General features: G+C 46.8%; 1 protein-coding gene across 7 annotated transcripts in view; it reads left to right on the top strand.

Moving 5' to 3' along the window:
- The window catches only part of TNRC18 (trinucleotide repeat containing 18), a 56,399-nt gene that overhangs the window by 33,798 nt on the left and 8,582 nt on the right, over positions 1 to 14,019 (top strand). For 4 of the 7 annotated variants that reach the window (XM_051631766.1, XM_051631771.1, XM_051631767.1 and 1 more), the window contains 5 exons: positions 1,435 to 1,716; positions 8,974 to 9,213; positions 11,481 to 11,923; positions 12,429 to 12,593; positions 13,437 to 13,578. In XM_051631766.1, the coding sequence (XP_051487726.1) occupies positions 1,435 to 1,716; positions 8,974 to 9,213; positions 11,481 to 11,923; positions 12,429 to 12,593; positions 13,437 to 13,578 (1,272 nt within the window). The remainder of the gene's footprint in view (positions 1 to 1,434; positions 1,717 to 8,973; positions 9,214 to 11,480; positions 11,924 to 12,428; positions 12,594 to 13,436; positions 13,579 to 14,019) is intronic. The other 3 variants (XM_051631768.1, XM_051631769.1, XM_051631772.1) reach the window with 3 other exon arrangements.

The raw sequence follows: 14,019 nt of genomic DNA on the forward strand, positions 1-14,019 counted from the left end.
TGCCGTGGAACTAAAAGCCTGGGCTCGTGGCAGAGGGAGCTTTTGGTGCCCTTGCACTTAGTACTGTGGTTCCATGAACAAAACCTCCCTCCCAGAACTAAGGGAGCTACTGTTTCACCTCTGTCCTCTCCAGCGAGTCTCCTGCTGTAGGGAATGTGTCCCTTCACCACGTGAATCTTGGTGCAGGAAGGTTGTTGTCACCTGGAATGGCTCAGCTTTGGTATGTGATTTTCCAGCTGTGTGCAGGTTCAAGGAAAGGGCTTTAGCCTGTCATTTTGTCACTCAAGCATGATGAATTTGGGGAGGCAGGTCGAGCATATGGCAGCATCTCCCATGTCTGGTGGGTTGCTCTTGTGGAGGAGAAGTGGGACTGGCGCCAAGTCCTTCTGCCTCCTGACCTCATGATTTTCTTGCTGGAGTCCTGAAAACCTTGGGCGTAGATCCAAAGGGAGAACAGAGCATCCTAGTCCCACAGATTTTAACAGAAGTCAGATGCCAAAAATAATTTATTTAGGCTTTGGGCCTCCTAAACTTGCTGTCCCCTATTCTGTAACCTCCACAACCAGTGCTGGAGAGCATCTGCTGCTGGAACGGTCCCTGCTGCAATGCCCGTAACGTTGTGGAGCTGATGGTGTGTTCTCAAGTGGGGAGGTGATAATTCATACCCAATTTTACTGTGTCCAGCGGTACCGTGTACTTCTTGTTCCACTTGTCAGATGCCAGAGGAGACCTGGATGACTTCTCATCACCCTTGGGGCTTGGCAGCTTTGTAAAGCTGCAGCTTGTAGACCAAGGAGCAGTTTGGTCTCTGCTCCGTTTCAGTGTCCTTCACATTTCACACTGCAGAGCATCTGGGGTGGCACGTTTCGAGTTAGACATTTGGAGTTAGACGTGTTGCTCACTTGGCAGCTGGGGTCACTCCTGCTGCCCGTGTCAAAAACCCTCTGGGAGAGTTGGTTCATGTAGAAAAGGAGTTTTAGGTCACGGTGTCAAACATAACCATGGTTAAGACTAATTTAGGTCGACGGCCTGGTTGTTGGCATCGCTGTGCCTTCAGTGGACATCTTCATAGTGGAAACGTCTACCTCAGTTTTCTGCTCCTGAGCTAGAAACACTGCTTGGGTCTTGTCTTAAGGGAGGATGGGCGTCATCTGGCTTAGGTGGAGAGTGTCTATTTCTGACCAAAAGAAGGAAATAAGTATTTCTGTGTTTATTTGGCTCCCACTTGCTGACCTCGAGACTTGTGGTGATAGAAAGGTCTGGTGGTGGGGGAACATGGCAGCACACGGCCCCTCCTGCCGCCGCTTCCCCCTCCTGGTTTCCAGTCTCTTCATCAAGAAACCCACCAAAGCACCCCTCAGCCCCCCAACCCAAAAAAGCCCCCGAGCCCCCCGTTCTCTGGTGTAACGCTCTTCCCACCCGCTTTGACCGCAGATACGGACTCGGATGAGGAGGAGGAGGGATCCCTGAGGGACGAGTGGCCGGCGCAGCCCCCGCCCGCCGCCAAGCCGCGGCCGCCCGGCCTCTACAGCTCGGTGGCCAGGAAGGGCGGCCGGGCGGCCGGCGGCCCCAGGGCCGCTCCCCGCGGCGCGGCGGCCGGGCGGCCGCTGAAGCCGAAGGCGGCGGCTGGTCGCAAGCAGCCCTTCTGCCTGCTGCTGCGGGAGGCCGAGGCAGGATCTTCCTTCAGCGACTCCTCGGAGGACTCGTTCGATCAAGGTTACTAGCTTATAGCAAACGCAACCCCAGACGTGCCCTTCCGCCACGTCTGTGTGGGAGCGGGTGGGCGAGGGGAGCGAGGGGCCTGGCAGGCCGGGGTCAGCCATTTTGATGGTCGGAGCCAGGGCGGCCATCTTTGTTCTTGGCAGCGTAGCCTGCTTTATCAGCCCGACGTTGAGTTTTTTATCCTTTTTGAACCTGTATCGTTGTGATATTATTACTGGCTGGCTCTTTTAGAGCTTTTATGTCAGCTGGGTTTTAGTGTCCACCTCTCCCTGCTTTCCTGTTCCCTTTCTCCCTTCAGTTTTTCCCTCACTTTCTTCCTTGCTGCCACCACCACCATTATTATTTCTATTATTATTATTATTTTATTATTTTATTTTGGCATCAGTCCTGTAGAAGTTTGAAAGGAGCTTTTTTTTTTTTAAAAAAACCCTTTATTTCCTTTTTTTATTCCTTTTTTTTTTTTTTTAATACTGGGATACTGTTGTGTGGCCGTGTGACTTGATGTTTGTACTGCAATTTGGTATACCAAGCTTTATTAAACATATCGAGTTCATTTTTAACTAAACCTGTGTACCTTGTCTCTCTTGCTGTGTCTCTTATCAGGCGATTAGGTTGCTGCTTCACTTCATCCTGCTCTGCATCCCCCTCCTGCTCCCACTCCCCATGAGTAGAACTGGAATTAACCTAGTCTGGGGTACTCTCTATTATTCAAATATCCCTGCTGCCTTTGTCAAGATAAAGCCTAGACCTTCCCCCCCACACCCCTTTATTTTTTTTTGTTTTGTTCACCCGTTTTTGCTTCTTTCTTTTTCAGTTTGTTTCTTCTGTTGATACAGCCTCTTGAGGCAGGCAGATGAAACGTGGAGGGACTTGGTTCTTGTTGCTGCAGGAGGGTGTAAGGTTCCCATTATTAAACAGCCAGAGATTTTGCTTTTTCACTTTAAAAACGTATATAGCAAACTTTTGCATCTCTTTTTGGGTAGTAATTTTTTCAGATGCCGAGACGTAACCCACGGTGTTCAAGGATGTGGCAATTACTGCATTAAATTTGACTCTGCAGTTTCCCTCTCTCACCCCCTTTTTTTTTTTTTTTTTGCAGCTTTCTTTTGTCAGCCTGTCATTAGCACTTCAGTGGGAAAAGAGATTACTTGAGACTTTTCCTCCAGAGACACAAGGGATTTCTGTTTTAGAGCACCCTCATTAAATAATAATCATGGGGAAAGGTCATTTTAATGAGCCCTCAGCTCCCAAAAGAAAGTAGCTGGTCTGGGCTGAATGCTAAGGAAGAGCATCCCCAGTTATTATCATCTAAGTTACATGGAGATCTGGATGTAGCTCAGCAAAAGCCTCTTAGTATTTCTCAGTGCTCAGAGGGCTGTTAATTGAAAATGAGGCTGGATAGTTTTGCTTTTGTTTTGCTTTTGTTTTGCTTTTGTTTTGCTTTTGTTTTGCTTTTGTTTTGCTTTTGTTTTGCTTTTGTTTTGCTTTTGGTTTTTTCTTTATTTTTTTATGTTGGTTTCCTCCTGTTTATTTATGCACCTGTTTATTTTTTTCTTCCCTCCAAACCCAACCTCCAAAGAAATACAATTTATGCTAAAACAAAAATAAAATAAACACAGCAGAAAGATACAGAACATTGATTTGGTTTGATGTGGCTCTGGGCTAGACCCACAAATCCATTTCAAAGAAAATAAAAAAGAGAGAAATACATGTTTAAAAAATTTTAAATATATATATATTTAGAGAACCCAAAGAATTCTGGGGATAGTGGATTTTATGTAAGAGTGAGTTTGCCACATTTCCATGAAGAGTCTGTGTTAACTTCCATTCTTCCCTTCCCTGTTCCTTCCTGCATCTTTTCTTTGTTTATTTTGCTGCTGTTGGAAATTTTGAGGATATCAATCCCTTTTAGGTGCCAAGTTCTTGAGGTTTTTTTGTGTTTGCTTTTTGGTTTGGCTCCAGGGAAGCAGATAGGTAACTTGTCCCTAATTGGCTTTGTCTCTTTTTCAAGTAACTTGTCTGCTTAAAATAAATAAATAAATGAATAAAATCCCAGTTTTATGGGATAAAATCTGGGGAGGGGAGGGGGTATGGGAGGAGGTTGGGGAATTTGGAACAAATGGGAAAATGCAGTGTCAATCCCTCTGGGGTGTCATTTAATGGGGGGGAAAACCAAAGATGCAAAACCTCCTGGGGTGGGAGGTGGGCATGGAGGGGGAGGTGGGGAGGGGTTATTGGTTACAGTTTTGGGGTTTTTCTCAGCAAATGATTTTTAAAAATTATTATTATTTTTAAATGGTTCTTTCTCAGAAGCATTAACTTGAAGGGATATTTGGGTAATAGGGTTTCTAATGGCTTTCCCTGATACTAAACCGATTAATAACCTCAGCTTTTCTAGAAGTGCTGGCTTTCTCCTCGCAGCTGCTTGACCAACCCTTTCACCCCTGCCCCTATCCATGATGCTTTGAATGTCTGTGTCGGTCTCTTGCATTTGCTCTCACGCTGCACTAAAGAAGCAAAGTGGTTGGCTGGTTGTAGGGCAGACACTTCTCAGCGAGGGTCACTAGCCATGAACCTGAACCTTGACCATTGTTATGTAGGTAGGCAAAATAACTTTTCTTTATGTCATCTGTCAGCCTCAGATGTTTCGGTGTTGCCTCCATGAATAATGACACGTAGCTCTTTGCATTCTCTTGGTTATTTTAATTTTGGAGATGATTGCTGTCCACTTTTGACTTGCCTCTGTCCATGTAGAGTCTTGTGTGGAAGGTTTGCCCGTGTGTCTGTGTTTGAGGACTCCAGAAATGCTTTGCTGTTTGCAGACCTTCTTCTGGAGAGCTTAACTCAGCAAAGAGGAAGGATTTGCAGATGGGTCCAAGAGGAGAAGCCACGGCTCTGCCTGCAATGGCTCTGCCACTGTCCTTACAGGTTTCTGGGCCATGAAGCAGACTGTCCTGCTATCAGAATAATTGGCTATGGCCCTGCCAGTATCTGTGTCAGAGATAGGAGAAGCTGCAGGAAGATCTGTTTTCATCTGGTTTGAGAGAGAAGAGGTGGGGACATGCTGCTTTGTTACAGACCAAATAACCACGTTGCCATCTGATAGCAGGCAAAGCTTGTGGTTTTTCATCCAGTGACCTTGGAGAGCAAGCTGCAAATGTGGGCCAAAGCCACATGGGACCTTTGAAAACCATCAGATAGGTAATACCATGAGCTTTCCAAGGCCAAAGACCAATACTTCCTCCTCCTCAATATTCTGTTTTCCTTGAAAAATTGCTAAGAAATTAGTACCTTCTTCCTTGCTCTCCTTTCCCTAAATGGGAAGATGATTTTATGGCAATGAAAGAACCCCAAACACAACAGTGAGGGATAAGCAGTTCCCTACACACTCATTCCCATGGTAGCTGTAATATGTTTAATTTTTTATAAGTACTTCTGGAGTCACCATCACAGCACATAGAGGGGAAAAAAATAATCTTCCAATTAAAAGATTTGGCTTGTTTGTCAAAAACAGGTGTAATCCTAAATTGGGCATTGAAAAGTAAGTAACCTCCAGAATTTGGACAGATTACACAAATCAGATGTCAATGACCCAGTAGCTGTCTAAAGTCTGCCTGTACTTAGCCTGCTTTGTATGCTATAGGCCTGCTTGGTGTTATGAGAAGATCATGCTATTTTTTTTTACAATGTGAAATGACTGTTTTAAGTGTGTGTTTTTACTCCTCCCTTCCCAAGCCTTCCCTCTCCACATCCCCCTCAATCCCTCTTGTTACATCAGTCTTTAAAAGCCAAATTGCTTAACCAGTTTCTGTTCATCATTAACAAATCTTCATCTACTGCACTCCCACAGTAAAACACCACGGCAGCTTAGCTGTTGAAAGCAATGAGAAAGTTTAGTATTTTTAATTGGGTTTGGTTTTTCATTTAATGCAGGTAAAAATGTTAGAGGGGGGAGAGAAAATCATCTTTGGCTGCAGTTTATCTGGCATCAGTAGCATTTAAATATGAATTTATTGTTTGTTTTGGCTGTAGAGTTGTATGTACATGTGTGGTTGCGTGTGTGGGTATATACACACATATACATGCTCTTAAAAATGTCAGGGAAAAATATTTTTAACTTGGAATATTTTTTCCCTTACCCTTGCTCAGTGTTAACAGAATTACTGTTGAAGGAAAGAATGAATTTTTAAATGTCTTTTCCCCCCATTGTTAACTAAAAACATCTTTTCATGAGGAAAGAAAAAAACACAAAGAAGAAAGGAGGCTTCAATTGTTTAAAGGCATCTGTGCATAGTTCATTTTAAGCCCACACATAGTTTGGGTACAGTAGGAGGAAAACTCCTGCTTCACATTAACTACAGGCATCAGGAGTCTCTCCAAGGAGCCATACAGATGGCTGGAGGGCACCAGCAGCTTATTTGCCACCATGACCATAAATTTGGGGACTTAATTTAGAAACATGTGGGTTTGGAGTAGAGCCCCAAATGTGGTTTTTGTTTAGTTTACTAGTTGTTTTTTTTTTTTTGTCTCTGCGAACATTGGGAGGAAGAGGAGCAGGGATTGTGTTGTGCACGTAGAGTGGAGTTAGCAGGAGGAGAGGTGGAGGATCTGTGCTGTCAGTGTGTTAAAACGTGTTTATTTTCAGGCTGAAGGTTGTATCTTATGCAGATAAAAATATAAGTGTTTTGGTAAAAATGCTGACAAGAGACTTTGCTCAGTTGTCTTTCCGTAGGGTGACACCATGTATTTGAAAGAGGTCAGAGTAACTGCCAGGTGTGTTGTTGTATGTTTTCTGTAGCCCCTTTTATCCTGGCTTTTCAATCTACCTTGGACATACAGGAGCTGCTGGGCACCCTTGTCTCTTCCCACATCCAGAATCTTGAAGGGATCCTGGGACAGCCCCTGGGCAGTTGGGGCAGCTGAGCCAAGGACATCATGTGGGACAAGTCATGGAGGGAATTTCCTACAAACTTTCCCCTTTTTTAAACCCTGTTTTCCTCCCCAGCTGCTCAGCGAGCTGCTCTCAGCTCAGCCAACTCTAGGGGCTGTGCAGGTTGATCTTACGTATTTTTTTCCGCAGTTATTTCCTGGTTTAGATGAGAATTGCTGGATTCCAGAACCAAATGGGATGGTTGGGGGGAGTCTCCATCACCCCATGGTGTGTCATTGAACTTGGGCACAGTTTTGCTGCTCTTCAGGCAGATGGTTTCCACGTCTCGGAATAGTTGAGTTCATCTGGATTTGTTTTCATTTTGGCAAAATGTGGTAGAAAACCAGCAGTTGTGCCCCTTTTCCTGGTGGGGGAGGGAATCTGCTCCTAATTTGCTGTAGATTTTTATATTTTTTGCATGCTGTTTTTATGCAAGGAGTGAGCAGGGCTGTGGATGTCTTGATATTTACTGCAGGACTGTAGGTTTAGTAGCATTTTTAGATCGCAAGGAACAAGCCTGAGCAATTGAAATGGGGAAGGGATTTTTTGTGCAGTTAAATATTAGTATTCTGTGACTATCCAATGTATGAGAGAGATATAAGCTCTCCTTTGTTAAAAAAGCCCGAAAAACGAAATAGCTGGACATTACTTAGCTGATAAAATGCTAGGATGAGAACACTATTTTCTGATATTCCTGTTATTTCTAATGTCATGGAAAAAAAAAAATCATCCAAAGCAGAAAACTAACACTTGTGTTATTGTATTATTTTTTTAATGAACAACCAAGTGTTGAGGACGTTTTTATCTATCCCAGAGGGCATACGTGAAAAGGGAAGGATTTTTGTGTTCATCCCAGCTCATTTTGAAGGGATCTGGTTTCTCATTTGGTTGGATTTTGGAGGCAGGGATAGCAGGGAGCAGGCGAGTGGGCTCAGGTGGGGAGAGCCGGGGCTCCTGCTAGTGGTGGAAATTTTCCAGCAGCCTTGATGATCCTACTTAAGCCCTCAATTTCAAGAGAAATTAAATATCTTTTCCAGACCCACTTTTTGCAGTTAAATATATGGAGAGATTTATATGTATTTTATAGGTATATGTGCTCATATATGTGTGTGTATATGTATGTGTGTGGTACTTGTGCATTTGTGCAGTGACTCTGGCTCACCAGCGCTGACTGGATGAGATGCTGTTAAAATTAATTGCCTGTGAGCTGATAACAGACTCTTGGGAAGTGCTGTAGGAAGGGAGAGGTTCCACTCTAAGAGCATCTGCCCTCAGAGTCCTTGCCCTTAGACATTAGGAGAAAATACTTCACTGTGAGGGTGGTGAGACACTGTCCTAGGTTCCCCAGAGAAGCTGTGGCTGCCCCATCCCTGGCAGTGTTGAAGGGCAGGTTGGATGGGGCTTGGAGCAACCTGGTCTGGTGGGAGTTGCCCCTGCCCATGCAGGGGGGGTTGGATCAAAAAGATTTTGAAGGTTCCTTCCAACCCAAACCATTTTGATTCTATGGAAGTACCTGCTGTTTATACACTGTAAAGGCAAAGCCCAGCCCAGGTAGGCAGCAAGGCAGATTTTTTTTGCCAGAATTAGTTTTTGGCTGTGGACAGCTCCTCCTGCCTGAGTGAGCTGGGCTTCCCTAACCCAAGCTGTAGAGAGGGAGATGAAAGGCACTGAGAGTTTTGAGGCAGAGTGTTTACCCACTCCTCCTTGTCTCCAACACTACCTACACTTTTCCCCCTTACACATTCCAAATCCATTGCTTTCAAATTATTCCCCTCCCCCTCTTTGCATTTTTGCCTCCTGCCCCTTCTCCTCTCTGTGTCCTCCTTGCCTCCCACCGTGGCGCAGGCTGATCTCTGGTATTCCCCTTCCAGGCTGATCTCTGATTCTGGTTTCACTAATGGATTTTGTTATGGAGGAGGAGGTGGTGGGTGGGAGGGGAATCCCAGAGCTCCAAGGTTGGGATTTTCAAAGGATTTAAGCTTTTAATTCCTTCTGAAAGCTGCAGGGAAGGGGTGCGTGGCATCCTTTTCAAATCTCTGCCAACACCCTGTTCTTCCCTCCCGTGCCTTGAAGGGGTCCTTTTTGCTGTACCCTGCATTGCTGTGTTCTTCAAGGGTGGTGGTAGGCAGGGTGACATGGGCTGTATGTGGCTGCAAAGACACACATGTCCATGGGCAGCATCTTCTGGCTCAAGTCATGGGTGGCTCAGTGCTACTTAGGTGAGCACAGAGCAGCAGGAGAGTTAATGCTTTGGGGTGGAAATGTGGCTGATGCACAGCTCCATTGGATTGGTAATGGACTCTCTCTTTTCTGCGTGCTAGATTCTAGCTCAGAAGAGGAGGAGGAGGAGGATGAAGAGGAAGAGGAGGAAGCAGAGGGCTATGGGACGGATGGGACTGACAGGCTGTCGTCGCCTGCCCTGGACGAGAGCGGCCTGGGCCTTCTAGCAAGATTTGCTGCCAGTGCAATGCCCAGCCCCATCGTTCCCCCTCCACTGTCCATCATCCAGCTGGAGGCCAAGCAGAAGGCAAAGAAGAAGGAGGAACGGCAGAGCCTGATGGGTGAGTTGCATGGTTAGGGTTGGTGCCATGGGGGCAAGGTGGAAGGTTGAGGAGGTCCCAGCTGTGCTGCAAGGGAGCAAGTTGTTACCCAGACACTGTCTTGCTCTTTGCTTGCCTTTGGCTGCTGGGTCCTGATGCCGAAGGTGAGGGGAATCACCTGGCAAGAACACAAGAACCAGTCATGGCTGTGGCAGGTTTAGCAGCTGCAGCCATGCTTTCACCAGGGGCAATTGACTGTGGCTTTCCCAAAGTTTCCTCTTTTCTTTCCTGGCAAATCCTTAATTCACCCTTCAAAGGCAAACAAACAGTAGGATACTGTGTCCCCTTGGACAGAGTGCTGAAGGCAGTGAAGTGCTGTTACATTTTAGGGTGTTTTAGGAAACAGGTGCTAAACGCAGCTGGTCTTAGATATCCAAGAGAAACAGAGACGCCCAAGCAGAAGAAAAACACCTTAAATCAGCTCATCCCATCCCAGCTTCCTCATAGGAACTGGCCAGCAAGACTTGAAACAAGCATTCCTTCCTCTGCTCATGTGCTTGCAGTGCTAGACCCTGTGTTTCTGTCCCCATCTCCGTCTCGGTTTGCGTGTTACACATAATTGGAGTTTAATTTCTTCCCCTCCCATGCCCTGCTGCACAAGTACCCATTGATGACATTGTTCCCAGTCAGACAGATCTATATGGGCTCCATTTATAAATTCTCCATTAATATTTATTAAGTGATAATGGAATTTATAGCATACTTCAGAATGGAAAATGATGTCTTCTTGGGAGCCCAGCCTGTTTTAGCACTGTTTCCATCCTATATTAGCCTTTTGCCAACTTGTTCCAACAGCCTCTGTTAAGAATGTATTGTCTTGTAACCTGCCCTCCTTGAAACTGGAAGCATCTAGAAATTGCCTCATGTGGCAGAGAGGAGAAGGAGTGTTGTAATTTCCAGGGGATTTTTCATTTTGAGCCTTGCCAGCTTTGATTTTGACAGGCCCTGCTCATGCTGGGGCTGTCTCAGGGGAAGAGGGTTGAGTGGAAGATGAGAAGCAGGTTCCTGCAGACTGAATTCACCCAGGAAAGTGAGCATGTTTGAGAGAGAGAGAGACTGAGAGAAGAAGCTCTCCATACTTGTACCTTTATCCATGAGAATGTTGTCCAGTCCTGTATGTCCTTCCTCAAGGGTCTTCTGCAAGCAGTGGTTATCACAGCAGGGCGTGTGCACTGTTGGGCTTGAGATGAGATTCTGCCAAGTGAGGCCTGATTTCAGACCGTGTTGGTCTGAAGGCAGAGTCATGGAGATGTGTGTGCAGAGAGGGAAGAGCCACAGCAGGCTGGGGGAGAATAAAAGAGAGACTTTTAGCTGATGTTCTTTTTTTGAGAAGGAAAACTGGGTTCTTCTGAGGTGCTGTGTCATCCCATGAGGTCCAGTGTCCTGGGAAAGAAGTGGATTTAAAAAATCTAGGCTCAGTCTCCTGTTCAGCATAGACTTCATACCTGTGCAGCCACTGTGCTATGCCTGCCTTCTACCTGTGTTGCTGGGTGTGTAGGTCCTGCCTCAGTTTCCCTTCTGCCTCTGGAAACGTATGATCTTGCTCTCCTTCTTCAGATTCTGGGGAGAGAAACACACTGAAAATGGTGAACATCATGGTGTGACTGCAATATTTCAGGCCTCTGGGAACTGCTGTGCCCATGGTGCTGAGCAGAGGCCAGTGTGAGGGGATTTCCATTTCTGACAGACAAAAGATCATTTATCTCTCTTGATTTTAAGGCTGTTACTTGAGCCAATAAAAATATCTGTGGTGTCTGTTGGCCAATGGGAAAAAATAAGCTTGAAATATAGGTTTATTTAATTTGATAAAGAAATCATTCTCCTGAAACAAAGGTGAGGCTGGAGAGGAATCCCACCAGGAGGGGAGGAACGCTCAGCTTGTGGGGTTTGTATTTTACTTCATCCAAGCAACTTCTTTTTTTGGAGGGGTGAATGTTGAGAGTATCTTTTCAGGACTTTCCTGCAGCATTTTGGTTTGGGAGAAGGGAGAAGATGGGGGCAGGGAACACACTAAATTACACGGCATGGAATGGGTGGGCTCTGTTTTGGGGCAGGGGAGCCAGGGGTGGAAATGCAGATCAGAGGGATGTGGGGATTGGAAAGAGGAGCAAGCCAAGGCTCTGTTGAACGGGCATGGCATGTCCTATGGAGCCCAAAGGCTTCCAGCAGGATATGGCCCCTCTTGGCTTAGCCAAGGCTTTGACTGATGGTTAATCCTTTGCACCTAGGGACAGAGTTTGAATACACAGATTCAGAGAGTGAGATCAAGATCAGGAAGAAGTCACCCTCGGGGCTGCTGCGGGGAAAGAAGGGGCTGCTGGAGGGAAGCAGCATCCCACCAAGCCAGGCACCCAGCAGCCTGGACTCCGGATCTGGGAGTGCTGACAAGGCCAAGCTTGGGTCTGAGAAAGGCCGCAAGCTGAAGAAATTCAAGTCTCCCAAGGACCTGAGCTTTGAGTTTGGGCTGGAGGCCAGCGATGACGACCTGTGGAACCGGCGCCGGAGTGAGCGGATCTTCCTCCATGATGCCACCATGTCCTCGGCCATGCTGAGCCCCACAACACCTGCCAGCTCCACTCCTATCTCCAAGCCTGGCCGCTGTGGCAAGGGGGCACCCATGAGCCCCAAAAAGGAGAGCAGCAAGGGGAAGGAGAGGAAGGAACTAAGCAAGGTGAGGAATGTGCTGGCAGAATTGGTGTTCAACCCTTGGGAGCTGAGGGTGAGGGGGGTGATTAACTCTGCTGAGGGAGAGGAGAGCTGAGTTCTGTCTCAGCAGAAGACAGCAGAAGACTGGAAACAGTCTTGGCTGAAAGCTCAGATCCCTCGGGCTCCTTTTCAGTTCATGGCAGTGTTAATGGTGGAGCACTGGTGGTGGGAAGAGTGAGACAAGTTAGTTGTGACATGAGACCAGCTGGGAAATTCTTGGGGCTCTCTGGAGAAAGGTTTGATGAGCAGGAATTGCTCTACAGGGTAATGAAAAGCTCTTCTCCAAACTGTGTGAGGCCTGAAAGCAGAGCTGGGAGGTGTAGTATGTGGTGCAGTCAATGAACTAACTGCTGGCTGAATGTCATCCTACCTGTGCACAGCTTACTTTGCTCCACCTTTGCCCTCTTCCTGGGCCCAGATCTTTACCAACTTTGTCTTTATTGATGGGAGTGCTTACTTTTTATTTTTAGCAGCGGAAGAAGGGTAAAGAAACACCCTGCTGCTCCTCCTCCTCATCCATGTCTCCTCCTGGCATCCCAAGCTCCCCATCTGATGTTCGTGTCAGCCTCGCAAATGCCCTGAGCTCCACCAAGAAAAGCAAAGCCAAGGTGAAAGCCAAGGAGGTGAAAAAAGAGGTGAGGGACTGAATCTAGTCTGGGTGAACTGGAGGGTGGCTGGAAAAGTCTTGCTCTTTCCGTGGACTGTTGCAGTGGGAGGGAGGGAAGACAGACATCCAGGTTTTGTTGGGTGCGTTACAGCAAAATGCTGGTTTGAGAAACCTAACATCCAATCCTGTAGTACCTGCTGCTACCATCTGGCGTTCATTTGCCTTCATCCCCCAAATGAATGAGCAGGCAGGATTTTCTCTGAGGCTGCCACACGGTGGAGGGAGAGCTTTGATTAATAGCAAGGACCAAGGAGATGATGATGGAGTCGCTCTGCTCAGCAGTGGACGAGCCAGTTTACTGGTTTCTGCTCCGTTGCTGTGTCCCGTGTCCTGTCACAACACACATCGCTGCATCTTCTCACATGGTGTTTTAGAGTAGTGCTTATGGTCTGTGTGTATGAGCAAGAAAGGGATTGTGGGGCTTTGAGAAGATACAGGAACAGTGCCTGCTGCCTGGTCAGGAAAGACAGGGTCTCAGGTGAAGAGAGATGGTGAATGCAGAGCAGAGCTACAGCTGTCTGCTCCACAGCATCTGCCGTTACCTCCAGGAGTGAGATGTGGCTAGGATGTGTGAAGTAGCTTTTGGTTAACTGTCAATGGTGCTTGGGCCAGAAAAAAACACGAGAGGTCTGTATTGAACCAAAAAGTGGGTTTGATTACACTGACTTGACTCTCTGTGTGATTAAAATTGCTGAGGATGGAGACAAGTTTGTCCCAGTGTCCTCAGGGTATTTGTTGCTGGAGGAAGGGGAGGTGGGATTAAACTGTTGCCTGTTGTCATCCAGCTGATGTGCTGCTTGCTCTCCTGCAGAACCGAGGGAAAGGAGGAGCTGTGAGCAAACTCATGGAGAGCATGGCAGCAGAGGAGGATTTTGAACCCAACCAAGACAGCAGCTTCTCAGAGGATGAGAACATCCCTCTGAGCATGCTGGTCGAGAGACCACCCACACCAGGTGAGGGCAGGAGGGGCTGGGGGCTTATGGTACAGCTAGAGGAGCAGGGTGGGTTTCCCAGGGCTGCCTGCAGGAGAACTGTGCTGCTTTCACACTTTCCTCATCCAAAGCTGCTAGACCTTGGGGTGGAGACACCACTTTTCCAGTCCAATTTGGCTTGCCAAAGCCAAACCTTATCAGAGCGGCCAACTGTGACATCTAGATTAAGTCTTTTCTCTGAGTTGCCCAATTTTCATTTACTGGTGTATTATTATTATTATTACCAAGAAGGGGGGGCTTTTCATTATCACCATAAGGGCAAAATTTTCCTCTGCCAGGAGCAAGCCAGAGCAAGCCCTTTCTGCAAGGGGCTTACTGGCCATTTCCTTGGGAAGGGTGATGCTGGGAGTATGAAGTTTCCTTCTCCCCTCGCTCTTGATTTTCATGTGTGATGCTTTCTAA

The sequence above is a fragment of the Apus apus genome, chromosome 14 (assembly GCF_020740795.1).
Source record: "Apus apus isolate bApuApu2 chromosome 14, bApuApu2.pri.cur, whole genome shotgun sequence".
Classification (NCBI taxonomy): domain Eukaryota; kingdom Metazoa; phylum Chordata; class Aves; order Apodiformes; family Apodidae; genus Apus; species Apus apus.